The following is a 14,259-nucleotide window of genomic DNA, read 5'->3' as shown; positions in this document are numbered from 1 at the left end:
AGGAGTTGCCACTCGCTTCAGCGTGTGGAAGCCTATCGACGAACTTCCGGCCGAGAAAATGGTCTCGGGCACTGCGGGGGAGGGGGAAGTAGTGCCATCTGTAGACATTGGCGGGACAAGCCCGGACCCCTGAACCACCCGGGGCTCAACACGGACAAGCTCTTTTGAAGCTTTCCTTTTCTTAGTGGTTTGGAGGGGCCGGTCTGAGGACTCGTCCTCCCCTTCGATTAGAATAACCCCTCGCTCCTTGGGCTCGGAGGTCTTGGCAGTCTGGACGTTAGGAGAGGTACCAGCCTGCCCGGCCTCAGCAGTAGCCAAGGTCCCTTTTTCGACAGGCATCAGGGATGCCAGCTCCTCCTCGACCCGGTCTTCAGTAGCCGCCTGGGATGAAGACCCCCGCTGCTCTCGTGCCTTCCTTTCAGCAGCAGCGGCCTTCCGGGCAGCTTTCCTAGCCGCTTTTTCCTCAGCCAACTTTTGGGCAAAGGCCTCTTTCATCTCAGCGTCTGCAGGAAATAAAACAGCCCGTTAGATTATGTGATCTACCAAGGGAAAGGCAGCACAATAAGGGTTAGCGAAAGGAACCTACCGGGGCGAAAGGCATCGAACTCTTCGATGATGCGATCGGTAGGCTCCTCCACCCCGGGGCTCAGACCGTAAGTCACCAATAAATTTTCACCAAGGAGGGCAGAGGAGCTATACACCTTACCGCCTACCACCTCCTCACACTGGGTGTAAGAGTCAAGTATGCGGTGGTTCTCAGGAAGACCCGGTTGATCAGGAAGGGTAGAAATAAACCCAATCGGGCATTCAGGGAGTTTAGCAGGACGAATGTAAAAGAACCGACGTTTCCAGTCCTTGACAGAAGAAGAAATATCTCCGAAAAGTTTATGGTGAGACCAGGTCTTGAACGAAAAGGCGTAATCGCCAATGTAGCAGATAAAGAAAAAATTAAAAAGGCAAGGCTCAAGGGGAATGTTGGGGTGCATGGAGAGGAGGGTAAAAAAACAGGTCATCATCCTAATGGCATTAGGGTGAAATTGGTTGAGAGGAATGCCAAGAAGGGAAGATATCCCAATGAAAAAAGGGTGAAGGGGAAATCTGAGGCCATTGATGACCTGGTCTCGAAAGAAGGTAAGATACCCTTCTGGTGGCTTGTCAGCCCGATCACTGGGACCAGGGATGACAATAGCATGGTCAACAGGGATGGAGCCAAGGATGCGGATCTCCTCGGCGGATTTGGCTCGGAGAGAGCTCACCATGGTAGAAAACCATGGCAAGGGGCCAGAATCAGTAGCCCGGGCAGGAGAAGGAATAGCCCGGGCTAAAGGTTTCGAAGAAGTTACCTTCTTCTTTTTCTTCTGGGGACGGGAGGGCCCAGCTCCGCGAGAAGTTTTAGATTTTTTGAGGGGAGGAAAAGGAAGAGTTGAATTTTGAGGACGAAAAGTAGAAACGGGGGAGGCAGAAATCGGGGGACTATCGCGCAGGGCCTCCGACTCAAATTCCGAGGAGCCCTGATAGATATTACCCGAAGTAGAAGAAGTACGGGAGGAAGACATAATGGAAAAAGGGGAACTTACGCGGTGTTTGGAAGAGAAGTGGTGGTTTGATCGCTGGGGATTGATCGGCAGTATGACAGAGTTGCAGACGCGGAGGCTTAGTGAAAATTGGCGAAAGTAATGACGGGTTGGGGAAGGAGATATATATAGGAGCAGAAAAACGACCTGGGCCGTAGATCTAGCCATGATCCAAAGGTCCGCGTCGGTTCAGAAAAACACACCCGGATCACGGATCTCCGCCGTTGATCTGGGGGGATATGAATGATCAGATTCGCATCGTAAGTCGCACCTAGCAGGTGAAAGGACGTGTAATTATGAAGGTGTCAGACTTATCGGGTCCTCGGGAGACGGAACGTTGCCGACCGTTAGAAAGGAAAAAGGAACACGTGTCATCATGACATCCTACATGTCCCTCAAAAAAGATAACGGGCATGTTACCTCGAACCCGGGAGGTTTGAAGCCCCGGCAAGTCATTTTAAGCCAGGGAGGTTTGAAGCCCCGGCGAGTTATTTTAAGCCCGGGAGGTTTGAAGCCCCGGCAAGTCATTTTAAGCCAGGGAGGTTTGAAGCCCCGGCGAGTTATTTTAAGCCCGGGAGGTTTGAAGCCCCGGCGGGTTATTTTAAGCCCGGGAGGTTTGAAGCCCCGTAACTCGCCCGGAGGTTTGAAGCCCCGGCGAGTTATTTTAAGCCCGGGAGGTTTGAAGCCCCGGCAAGTTATTTTAAGTCCGGGAGATTTGAAGCCCCGGCAAGTTATTTTAGACCCGGAAAGTTTTGAAGTTATTTTGAGCCCGGGAGGTTTGAGGCCCCGGCAAGTTATCGTTAGTCCGAAAGGTTTTAAACCCCGGTTTTTTACTTTAAAATCCATAAACTTGAAGGAAGAGCACAAGCGAAGTGCGCAAAATAAAATTTTATTAATAAAATCGGTGAAATATCGCAGTAGCCAGCCTAGAGCCTACATGATCCTCCCAGTCCGACATCCAGCTATGAAGCTCAGGGAGGGGAAGGTTGGCAAAGGACTCGGTAGCGGCAAGCTTGCGCAGCTGTTTCCACTCCTTCCGCAGCATCGCCTGAAGCAGAACTTGATCAGTGGCTAGCTCGATCACGTGCGTCACATAAAATATCCGTTTGTATCTCCTGGCCAATGCTCTCTGTGGCCTGGTAAAGGCCAGACCGTCTTGGAAGGATTGCACAAGATTATGAATCTTATGCCAAGTGGACATAACTTTCGCCAGAATAAACTCCTCGATGGTCCTCTTCAACGACTCTAAATGAACGCGCGTAGAGGGTGGCAAGTGACCATACGGACTGCTGTTAACAGTAGTTTCACTTGAACTCGGCATGATCGAAACAATCGCTCTCACTTCGCCTTCATCTACTTATTTATAGGCAAAAGGTCGGTAGTCTGGAGGAAACCGAAAAGTTTCCAACCATGTGAAACGACTACGCATTTATGGAGGAGAGATTAATCGCGACCGTTGGTTTAAGCATGCGTGTTGGATCAGGAAACGCCTGAAAAATTGTTCCAGGTAGTCAAAGGGACGCGAACAAATATCAATGTCACAGCGTCATTATTACCTTGGGAAATGGGGCGTCCCTCGGCGGAACTTTAGTATCAAAGATTGAAATTTGTGTAGGGGACACCATACCGAGGGGCGGGAAGTCTTAGGGTATCGGCACTCATCCAAGCCCGGGGAACACGAGTCCCCGGCATTTCATGAAGCCCGGGAAGCCCGAGGCTCCCGCAGGTGATTCACAGCCCGGGGAACGCAAGGCCCCAGCATTGGGGTTAATCGCCCGGGAGATATCAAGTCCAGAAGTTTTTAGTAAATTATTTCAGATGGTTTTGCCCCGTTCATGATGTGTCACTGGATTTACAGTGGTTATAAGCCGAGTGGTGATAGAGGAAAAGGAACTAAAATAAATTCTTATTCAACCATATACATTGGCGCATACTACATCGTCATATTTCTCTTCTATTACAATTATTCGTATCTTCAACCAAGCCGACAGCGGGGGAGTGGAGCCTTGCATGAAGCTGGAAGAGCCGAGAATGTTCTTCAGGAGCTTCAATTCCTTCCGAAGCATCAGCTGATATACATGACCATCCGTGAAGATGTCCACCCACTCAGCTAAGTGTAGTTGTTTGCGCACTTTCCTTAGTTTGGATGCCAGGGCAGGAGTGGTGGCTTCCCCGGAATCGTAAAGAAGTTTCAGTTCTTGAAGCTCTTCCCAATAGCCAAGAACTTCGTTCAGTACTTCATCTTCTATGATGGACTTTTGAACTTCCAGATTGGGCTCCCTAAGGGCTTCGGTCATCCCGGGAGTTCTCGAGCTGCTAGCATCGGCCATATTTATGGAAGTAATTAGCAAGGGATAGGGGATACCAGATATATATAGGAAAGAGGAATATATCCCGATCGTTGATTCTCGAATATATCTACGGCTAGGGTGAATATTGGAAGTTGCGCAGGGCAGGCGAAAAGACAGGCGTCAATATCGAGATATTGTAACAGCCCTCGAAACGCGGAACGTTGAAAATAAATTTGAATTTTAGGGCTTACGACGACATCAGCAAGGGTATCCACATCTGCAGAGTCATAGAAGACTCCTGTATCACCAGGAGAACATCTTTTATTAATCGGGACAGCGAGATAGACTCTAGCCCGACTTTTTTAGGAGGGAGTGGTGATGCCCCCAAGAGAACCCGGGCCCGGGTATGGACCCTGACCCGGAAGGTTCTCGAACTCGGGCAAGATCAGAACGGGGAAAAGATATTGAAGTACAATTACCTTCAGTGACCTGGTGGGAAGGACGCCCGGGGAGTAATCAGCTAATATCCGGGGTAAAAACTTCCCGGCTCAAGAAACACCTCAGAGGCACTCGGGTGGAAAACACCCGAGAAAAAGACGCATTCTCTCCTTGATCACCACGTCTTCCTGACATCGCGGAGCCTATTTTACCCCATTCCATGACCGGGTCAACTCTTAGTACGTGTCCCACTACTTGACAACATGGCCCATGACCCCGAATCATGGACCACTATCCGAATTCGGCGGGTAAGTCATCTACCTGCCTCATCTATAAAGACCCCCCGTAAGTACTAGAGAGGGGGTAACTCTTTTTGGAATACTCACAAGCACTCACAAATATTCTTACTCCCTCTAAGTTTTCCTTTGCGTACATTACTGACTTGAGCGTCGGAGTGGATACGCCGGAACAACTTCCGGCGCTTCCCTAACGTTCTGTGTTTTCAGGGTTATTACTCAAATCATCCCGGGCACTGTCCTCCAAGTGACAGGGAACTCAACCACCCCGGACCATCAGTAACTTGTAAGAACATCCGCACATATATCCAAACACTTGACTTGGCAAATCGCCCACCCGGCTATTACCCGATTTGCCCGGTTGACATCACCTATCATATAAGTTCTTATTTTTTCTATGATTTTTAAGAAATCAAATTAATCTCAACATGGAGTTATTTATAATCATATCCTCAAATCTTTCATAAAATCCAAATGTAATTCAAGTGAATTTCAAATCCGATTCAATTATACAAGTTCAGTAAATTTTTCATTAAAAAAAAACAATATAACCTATTTTATATAATCAAGAAATTTTATTTTTAGTAAAAGAAAATTGAAACTCAAAACTAATTTATGATACCCGTTATATTTTCATTTAATATCTACCGTCTCCGATCTTAATGACAGTTTCTCGTTATCTCGAGGCAAAAGTAGAGTCGTTAGTTCTCGATTTATTTTAGATTCACTACTGAAAGAACTGTTTCCAATTATCGATTATGTACGATTGTTTCGATTCGACGAAGATAACCGTGATTGGGTTGGCGAATATGAAAAGAAATAATAAAATTAGTAAAATCAAATGATTAAAACATCGGATTAAGAGCAAATCTACCCACGTGATGAGTAATTACATCACACGATTCCTCGCACACACCCAACCCCATGCGAAATTCCACGATTAAACCCCGCCAGTTTCACACAAACCACGCTCCAGCGAGGTCAAAACAGTAATTTACTACTAACGGGCACGTCTGAGCATCCAAAAAACAATGTTCAAATTCCCGCTGTTTTTGCATGCCCCATTTTCAAACATTCGAATTCCCTCCCCCAAATCGGCAAATTATCGTAATCGTATTTCACTTGCAAACCCTTGATTCATCCGATTGCCGCCACTGCAATGGAACCCTTTTTAACGGTCTCCAAGCTCACGCAGTGATACGCTTTATTGTGTGTGTTTTGGTCGTATATACATCTGTGTCGTTGCTTACAGATCGATATACTTTTTTGAAGAGATTCATATGGCTTTACCTGAGTTCCATGCAGCGGCAGCCATGGATTCTGGATCTAAAGATGTTCCATATTGCCGCAAACAGAAATCTCTGGGTCTCTTGTGCGCCAAGTAATTTTTTTGTCTTCCGTTTTAAATGAAGGACCCATTCTTCCCATTTTCTTTCAATTTTTGTGCGTGTGTGTGTGTGTTGCTGAAACTTCAAGTTCATAATTTTGTGCACAAGGTGTAGTTTGGAAAATTTGTGGGTTGATTTTTTTGTTTTGTTTTGTTCAGTTTCCTGAGCTTGTATGATAGAGATGGTGTCGAAACAATTGGGCTCGACGATGCAGCTTCACGACTTGGTATGGATCGGCAATGCACCCCTTGAAATTAAATTGAGTCTGATTTTAATGAGCTTCTCAATAAAAACATTGCTTGGTAATTTGGATTTGGGATTTCTTTAATTTTGTTTGCAGGGGTGGAAAGGCGACGAATTTATGACATCGTGAACGTTCTGGAAAGCATTGGCGTAAGAAGTTCTAAAATCTGAACCTCTTCACAATTTAATGAATATTTGGGAGTTTACATGGAATTTTAATCTAGACCTGGAAATTAGGATTCTGCATTTCTGTATCTCAGATCCTTGCGCGGAAGGCCAAGAATCGCTATACATGGAAAGGGTTCGGGGCAATCCCTAAGGCTCTGGAAGACCTAAAAGTAAATAGCATTTTTTCTCACCGATTTTGTCTTTTTCCATGAGGCTTGGCTGAATTTGTAGATTTTATATGTTCAAGATCTTTTGATCTTTTCCTCCCTGCAGAAAGAGGGCTTAAAGGAGAATGGCTCTGCAGTTGAAACAAGCTGCTCTGAGAAAGTATGCTCCCATCTAAAGATTTATTTGCCTATTTCTTGATTGAAAGTTTTAATTTGGATGATTATCGTTATGTTGTCGTGGACAGATTCAACTGAAAAAAAGTTTTTCTTTCTTTTATATACATATTAAATTCACACCGTGATGTTTTCTCACCACTAAATCTTGGGTGTCATCAGATTGCAGGATTATTTATCATCTTAATTGACATTATTCTTTTCCTTAGACTTCAGATGATGAAGAAGACGAGATGTGCTCAGATATGAACAACTCAAGTCAAACTGATAAATCAGACGCTAATTCTGTTCCTAAATGTTCTCTGTCAAACAGATCTGGTAATTAATCTTGGCCATTTACTCCTCGTTGTTTGTTCGACGTGGATTGTGAATGATTCCTATTCTTTGACATTGCAAGTGTTGAGTGATTGATTTATTTTCCATATTTAGGTGAAAATAGAAAAGAGAAGTCTCTTGGGCTTTTGACTCAGAATTTTGTTAAGCTTTTTCTTTGCACTGATGTAAGATAATGTTCAAATTATTTGCAATTGTGGTTTATTCTATTTGTAATCTATACAGTTTTATAATGTTAAGATTATTGTTCAGATGGATATGATTTCTCTTGATGATGCTGCAAAACTACTGCTTGGGGATGGAAGCCGCAATTCAATGACTACAAGAAGTAGCGTACCTTCACTTTTGTTACGTTATTTCTGAAATAAAATATGTACGACTCCTTTGGTTAATGTTTACTTTTTGCAACTCTGCAGCAAAGGTTAGAAGGCTGTATGATATAGCTAATGTTCTGTCTTCCATGAATTTTATTGAGAAGGTGAGACATCTTATTGAGTGAGAAGAGTATATAACCAAAACTGTTGTCACGAACTTCCATATTTTATTCTCATCAATAAACTTTTGCTTGAACAAGCTTAAAAAAATTAAAATGTATGCAACTTTAGCGCTTACCTGTCTCTTGAATGATTTTCAGACGCATCATCCCGAAACAAGGAAACCTGCTTTCATATGGTTGGGGCTGAATGGAAAAGCTGATAAACGAAATGTGGATTCCTTGGTTTTGAGTGAGTCCAAAAAGAGGGTTTTTGGAACTGACCTTACTAATGCTACTATAAAGAGGTTCAAGGTGGATGGGGATGCATCCCATTTCCTCAAACCACATATACCAATTCAAATTAAACAAGAGAATTTCGATAATGAGGTTGAAAAGACAAAGACAGGAGGCAAGAGTTACCAGTTTGGTCCTTTTGCTCCTGCAAATGTGCACAAGGACGGAGCTTCTCAAGATGAAAAAGAAAAACAGATAATAGATTGGGAAAGTCTTGCCTCCACTTATCGGCCTCAGTATCATAATCAAGGTATTTTACTCTATTTATTTCAGTCACATTAGAAGAGCTATCTACTTATTATTTGTTTAGTCCAGTGGTTAAAATTACACCAACCATTTCTTGTCTATTAATCAATTATACATGTGGGAAAGAAGAAAAACCTTCCTTTCTTTAACCACACTTAGTAAATGGAGACTGCTCATTAAGTTGCATTATTCAATTTATTCAGTATGTGGTTTCAAAACAGAAGAATTCAGTGCACGCACATATACACCACCACTCTTAAAATCATGCTCAATAAATTTTCACTAATATTGTCCCAAATTTTGCTTACCAGAAACTCGTTTGATGGTTGTTTTCTCAGCTTTGAAAGACCTGTTCTCGCACTATGTTGAAGCATGGAAATCATGGTACTCTGAAGTTGCTGGCAAGAACCATATACAACTGAAGTCCTAACACCCTAGTTTCTATTCAAATAGCTGTGGTACACCTCACTTTCTAAGAACGGAGGTACATCTGTTGACTTAGAGTAAATGGCTCCTGATGAAGAAGGCATATACTCGATGCACTCTGGCGATCTCTCAGGAATCATGCATCTGTAACGATCAATTATGCAACTTTATTCACAATTCATTTCTGGATTTTCTCATGATAGACTCTAGGATCTGCGTTGGCATCCTTGACCCCTTCTCAAATTTGAGCATCCATATACATTGACTGAAAGTTTGTACTGGTTGCTATCCTAAATATCAACCAGCAACTTGCATCGTATGGGGAATCTTTTTTCCTTCTTTTTTCTTTTTTCTTTTTCATTCTGAGGCTTCATTGAACTTTTAACATGAGAATGTGATTCTGTCCGGCTGGTTTTGTAGTGATAAAACTGTTAAATCAGTGGTCGATTTTGTAAGTGATTGATAATATCCTGATTACATCGAGAAGATTTCAACTATCACAGTATGCGGATTGCACTGAGAATTAAGACGATTTCAATTAACCAGGGGATGTACTTATATGTGCAGATTGTCTCATATCATCGTACAACTTACATTGTATTACTATCGACAGAAGAAAAACAAAACTAAGAAACAAATGGAATTTTAGAATAAAGATATCAGAATGAAGATACTGAGAATACTGGTCATGGAGACAATCTATCAATTCTCCACACATTCTTTCCATCGATTACCTCTGGCGAGTAACGTAACCTGAAAACATTGTATTACATGGGTCATATTGTCTAAAAAGGAAATAAATAATTGTTGGTATAGATACACTCACAAATGTGTGTATTTATGTGCATATACATTTATGTATCAATGATGTATACAACTAAAAATATTTTGAGTACGAATAAAATTCATTGAATAAAAACACCAAGCGTGTTCTAGTGTTGCAAAAACACTGTTACTTTCAATAACACACATGTCATGCAAGTGAGATGGCTCTCCTTGCCAATCTCAAAAAGCTACGGTTTGAGCCTATATCCTACCCAATATTTTGGTTTTGGGATCAAACTTCTGCATTGCCGTAGGAAGAAAAAGGTTAAAATAGAACACTCTGCTTCTCAGACAATAATCAAGCCAGATAGCATTGTGTTAATAAGGTATTTGACAAAACTTGAGAATAAGGATGTTTGTCGCCCATCCATATTACATGCTCAAAATTTTATGGTTTATGAAGTTGGTTTACCACAGATAATCATCATGACCAACTTGGTGAAGTGTGGAGTGCCGAGTTTCTATATCCACTTTCGACAATGCATTGCCAAAAGAGGAGATTCTGTGCTATAATGCAAAAATTGCTGTAATATCATAACTCGCTTCTCAGAATTCTAATAAATTTAAAATCTGACAGATTCTTGATGACTGATGCATACCAGAATCTGCTAACTGACGGCCCAGTACTCCAGTTTCTTCTGTTCTATATCAGTAATGGTCCAGGCCAAAATCCATTTCTGGACACAGACAGTGTTTAAGTGAAAAAGAAAACAGTCACCCAGTTTGATGTGAAGTAACATCTGAGCAAAAGGATCAGCATCAGCTTGGTCCTCAGAAAACTCTGGAGAGATATAGTTTTCTCTAAGAGTGTATATGTCAACTCGTGGAGGCTTTCCAATTCGAACACACATAGAACTTCCAGGATATTCTGGCAGGTTAAGCTTGAATTTCTCTGCAATGGATGAGGGAACAAATCTGCCACCTAGAAAGTGATGAGGACCAGAAAACTTTTTGACACACAGCTAGCCACGTTTTAAACACTCATCGACAGGAGAGGAAAAGAAAAATGCCATCTTAAAGATGTTTAGTGATAAAGTATAGAAATTTTCAAAATAAATACACACCAGCATATTTGGTTTGATTCCTTGGCCACTGAAATCACCTTCTTCAACATGCCATCCAGATGGAATATCTACAGAGACTATGGCAGGTAATTTCTGCTGCTTTTGCTTGAGATTTCCTAAGTCTACAAACCTCTGTATCACACCATCAAAAGGAGGCCTAGGACTACCTGGATGAGTACAATAGGCGTTACCAAACATAGTTGGATTACATGAAAGCTGCTGCATGCAGCAGCCAAGGCAAGAGTTGTTAGTTCTTGATTTCATTCTAGAATTGAAAACGAAAAACTATTCCAGTTTTCGGTTTTGGACGATCATTTTAATTAGGTGAACGGAATTGTAATGGGATCAACGAATAAAACGAGAAATTAATTTAAATTAGTAAAACAACAAAGATCAAACAATGAAAGAAAAACAACTTAAAATACAAAACTAATTTATGGGATTATTGGGAGCCAAAATAGAGTCGTTAGTTCTCGATTTTATTTTAGATTCAAAACTTAAACAACGGCTCAAGTTTTCGGCTCTGTCCGATCGTTTCGATTCGGCGACGATAACCGTTACGGACACAAACCAGCTCCAGCGAGGTCAAACCAGTAATTTCGTTCTAACCGGCGCGTCTCAGCATTCAAAGATAATGTTCAAATTCCCGCTGTTTTTGCATGGCCTATTTTCAAACATTCGAATTCCCTCCCCCAAATCGACAAATTATCGCAATCATATTGCACATACAAACCCTTGATTCATCCGATTGCCGCCACTGCAATGGAACCCTTTTTAACGGTCTCCAAGAACACGCAGTGATACGCTATATTGTGTGTGTTTTGGTCGTATATACATCTTTGTTGTTGCTTACAGATCGATATACTTGTTTGAAGAGATTCATATGGCTTTACCTGAGTTCCATGCAGCGGCAGCCATGGATTCTGGATATAAAGATGTCCCATATTGCCGAAAACAGAAATCTCTGGGTCTCTTGTGCACCAAGTAATTCTCTATCTTTCGTTTTCAATCAAGGACCCATTCTTCCCATTTCTTTCAACTTGTGTGCGTGTTGCTGAAATTTCAAGTTCATAATTTTGTGCACGAGCTATAGTTTGGAAAATTTGTGGGTTGATTTTGTTTTTTTATTTGTTCAGTTTCCTGAGCTTGTATAATAGAGATGGTGTCGAAACAATTGGCCTCGACGATGCAGCTTCACGGCTCGGTATGGATCGGCAATGCACCTCTTGAAATTTAATCGAGTCTATTTTAATGAGCTTCTCAATAAAAACATTGCTTGGTAATCTGGATCTGGGATTTCGTTTCATTTTGTTGCAGGGGTGGAAAGGCGACGAATTTATGACATCGTGAACGTTCTGGAAAGCATTGGCGTAAGAAGTTCTAAAATCTGAACCTCTTCATAATTTAATGAATTATTTGGGAGTTTACATGGGATTTTAATCTAGACCTGGAAATTAGGATTCTGCATTTCTTATCTCAGATCCTTGCTCGGAAGGCCAAGAATCGCTATACATGGAAAGGGTTTGGGGCAATCCCCAAGGCTTTGGAAGACCTAAAAGTAAATAACACTTTTCTTCTCTGATTTTGTTGTTTTCCTCGAGGCTTGGCTGAACTTGTAGATTTTATATATTCAAGATCTTTTGATATTCCACTCCCCCCCTCCCCCGCGGCAGAAAGAGGGCTTAAAGGAGAATGGCTCTGCTGTTGAAACAAGCTGCTCTGAGAAAGTATGCTCCTTGATGTTTTATCACCAATGAAATCTTGGGTGTCATCAGATTGCAGGATTCTTTATCATCTTATTTGACATTATTATTTTCCTTAGACTTCAGATGATGAAGAAGACGAGATGTGCTCAGATTTTAACAACTTAAGTCAAACTGATAAATCAGACTCTAATTCTGTTCCTAAATGCTCTTTGTCAAACAGATCTGGTAATCAATCTTGGCCATTTTCTCCTCATTGTTCGATGTGGATTGTGGCTGATTCCTAATCTTGGACATGGCAAGTGCTGAATCATTGATTTATTTATTTCCATATTTAGGTGAAAATAGAAAAGAGAAGTCTCTTGGGCTTCTGACTCAGAATTTTGTTAAGCTTTTTCTTTGCACTGATGTAAGATAATGTTTAAATTATTTGCAATTGTGGTTTATTCTATTTGTAATCTATGCAGTTTTATAATGTTACAGTTATTGTTTAGATGGATATGATTTCTCTTGATGCTGCTGCAAAGCTACTGCTTGGGGATGGAAGCCGCAATTCAATGAATACAAGAAGTAGCGTACCTTCACTTTTGTTATGTTATTTCTGAAATAAAATATGTATGACTCCTTTGGTTAATGTTTACTTTTTGCAACTCTGCAGCAAAAGTTAGAAGGCTGTATGATATAGCTAATGTTCTGTCTTCCATGAATTTTATTGAGAAGTTGAGACATCTTATTGAGTGATAGGACTATAAAACCAAAACTGTTGTACAAAACTTCCATATTTTGTTCTCATCAATACACTTTCGCATGGACAAGTTCAAAAAGATTAAAATGTATGTAACTCTAGCGCTTATCTATCTCTTGAATGATGTTCAGACGCATCATCCTGAAACAAGGAAACCAGCTTTCAGATGGTTGGGGCTGAATGGAAAACCTGATAAAGGAAATGTGGAGTCCTTGGTTTTGAGTGAATCCAGGAAGAGGGTTTTTGGAACCGACCTTACTAATGCTACTGTAAAGAGGTTGAAGGTGGATGGGGATGCACCTAGTTTCCTCAAACCACATATACCAATTCAAATTAAACAGGAGACTTTGGATAACGAGGTTGAAAGGGCAAAAACAGGAGGCAAGAGTTACCAGTTCGGTCCTTTTGCTCCTGCAAATGAGCACGAGGTTGGAGCTTCTCAAGATGAAAAAGAAAAACAGGTCATAGATCGGGAAAGTCTAGCCTCCACTTATCTGCCTCAATATCATAGTCAAGGTACTTTACTCGATTTATTTCAGTCATATTAGAAGAGTTATCATCAACTGATTATTTGTTTAGTCCAGTGCTTAAAATTACATGAACCATTTATTGTCTATTAATCAATTATACATGTGGGAAAGAAGAAAAAGCCTTCCATTCTTTAACCACACTTAGTAAATGGAGACTCCTCATTAAGTTGCATTATTCAATTTATTTAGTTGTGGTTTCAAAACAGAAGAATTCTGTGCACGCACATATACACTACTCTTAAAATACATGCTCATTATTTTTCTGTAATGCTGTCCCAAATTTTGCTTACCAGAACTTGCTTCATGGTTGTTTTCTCAGCTTTGAAAGACCTGTTCTCGCACTATGCTGAAGCATGGAAATCATGGTACTCCGAAGTTGATGGCAAGAACCATATACAAATAATATCCTAACACGCAGTTTCTATTCAAACAGCAGTGGTACACCTGACTTCGTAAGAATAGAGCTACATTTGTTGACTTAAGAGTAAATGGCCCCTGATGAAGAGTGCATATACTCAATGCACTCTGGCGGCCTCGCAGGAATCATGCATCAGTAACAATCAATTATGCAACTTTATTCACAATTAATTTCTGGAATTCACAATTAATCTCTGGATTTTATGAGGATGTCCATGTACATTGACTGAGTTTATACTAGTTGTTATCCTTAATATCAACCAGTAATTTGCATCTTTTGGCGATTTTTTTTCCCTCCCGTTTTTTGTTTTTTACTTCTTAGGCTCCATGTAACCCCTAACAGGAGAATGATATAACTGGAGAGTTCAATCTGTGAACCTGAATTTTATTTTGTCTGGCTGGTTTTGTAGTGATAAAACTGTTCAATCAGTGGCCCATTTTGCAAGTGATTGATAATATCCT

The 14,259-nt window shown here is 41.2% G+C and overlaps 2 protein-coding genes across 2 annotated transcripts; both read left to right on the top strand.

Moving 5' to 3' along the window:
• The first annotated feature begins 5,652 nt into the window (after positions 1–5,652).
• On the top strand, positions 5,653–8,979 carry LOC140819398 (E2F transcription factor-like E2FE). The gene is made up of 11 exons (XM_073179480.1): positions 5,653–5,980; positions 6,146–6,213; positions 6,328–6,380; positions 6,491–6,568; positions 6,672–6,725; positions 6,949–7,057; positions 7,169–7,239; positions 7,325–7,400; positions 7,489–7,550; positions 7,707–8,091; positions 8,426–8,979. The coding sequence occupies exons 1-11, from the start codon at positions 5,880–5,882 to the stop codon at positions 8,515–8,517; spliced, it is 1,149 nt and encodes a 382-aa protein (XP_073035581.1). The 5' UTR covers positions 5,653–5,879; the 3' UTR covers positions 8,518–8,979.
• A 1,993-nt stretch (positions 8,980–10,972) lies between these two features.
• LOC140819399 (E2F transcription factor-like E2FE) lies at positions 10,973–14,086 on the top strand. The gene is made up of 11 exons (XM_073179481.1): positions 10,973–11,386; positions 11,539–11,606; positions 11,720–11,772; positions 11,883–11,960; positions 12,076–12,129; positions 12,225–12,333; positions 12,444–12,514; positions 12,600–12,675; positions 12,764–12,827; positions 12,984–13,366; positions 13,700–14,086. The coding sequence occupies exons 1-11, from the start codon at positions 11,286–11,288 to the stop codon at positions 13,789–13,791; spliced, it is 1,149 nt and encodes a 382-aa protein (XP_073035582.1). The 5' UTR covers positions 10,973–11,285; the 3' UTR covers positions 13,792–14,086.
• The last annotated feature ends 173 nt before the right edge of the window (positions 14,087–14,259 follow it).

This window comes from Primulina eburnea, chromosome 18, assembly GCF_022965805.1.
Source record: "Primulina eburnea isolate SZY01 chromosome 18, ASM2296580v1, whole genome shotgun sequence".
NCBI classification, from domain to species: Eukaryota; Viridiplantae; Streptophyta; class Magnoliopsida; order Lamiales; family Gesneriaceae; genus Primulina; species Primulina eburnea.
This window is presented reverse-complemented; position numbering and strand designations above follow the sequence as displayed.

Excerpts from the sequence above, each read along its gene's own strand:
- LOC140819398 (XM_073179480.1), top strand. The coding sequence starts at position 5,880 with ATGGCTTTACCTGAGTTCCATGCAGCGGCAGCCATGGATTCTGGATCT. Across the intron at positions 6,569-6,671 it reads AGGCTCTGGAAGACCTAAAA|AAAGAGGGCTTAAAGGAGAA; the intron begins GTAAATAGCATT and ends TCCTCCCTGCAG. Across the intron at positions 7,401-7,488 it reads CAATTCAATGACTACAAGAA|CAAAGGTTAGAAGGCTGTAT; the intron begins GTAGCGTACCTT and ends GCAACTCTGCAG.
- LOC140819399 (XM_073179481.1), top strand. The coding sequence starts at position 11,286 with ATGGCTTTACCTGAGTTCCATGCAGCGGCAGCCATGGATTCTGGATAT. Across the intron at positions 11,387-11,538 it reads CTGGGTCTCTTGTGCACCAA|TTTCCTGAGCTTGTATAATA; the intron begins GTAATTCTCTAT and ends TTATTTGTTCAG. Across the intron at positions 12,334-12,443 it reads CTCTTTGTCAAACAGATCTG|GTGAAAATAGAAAAGAGAAG; the intron begins GTAATCAATCTT and ends TTCCATATTTAG.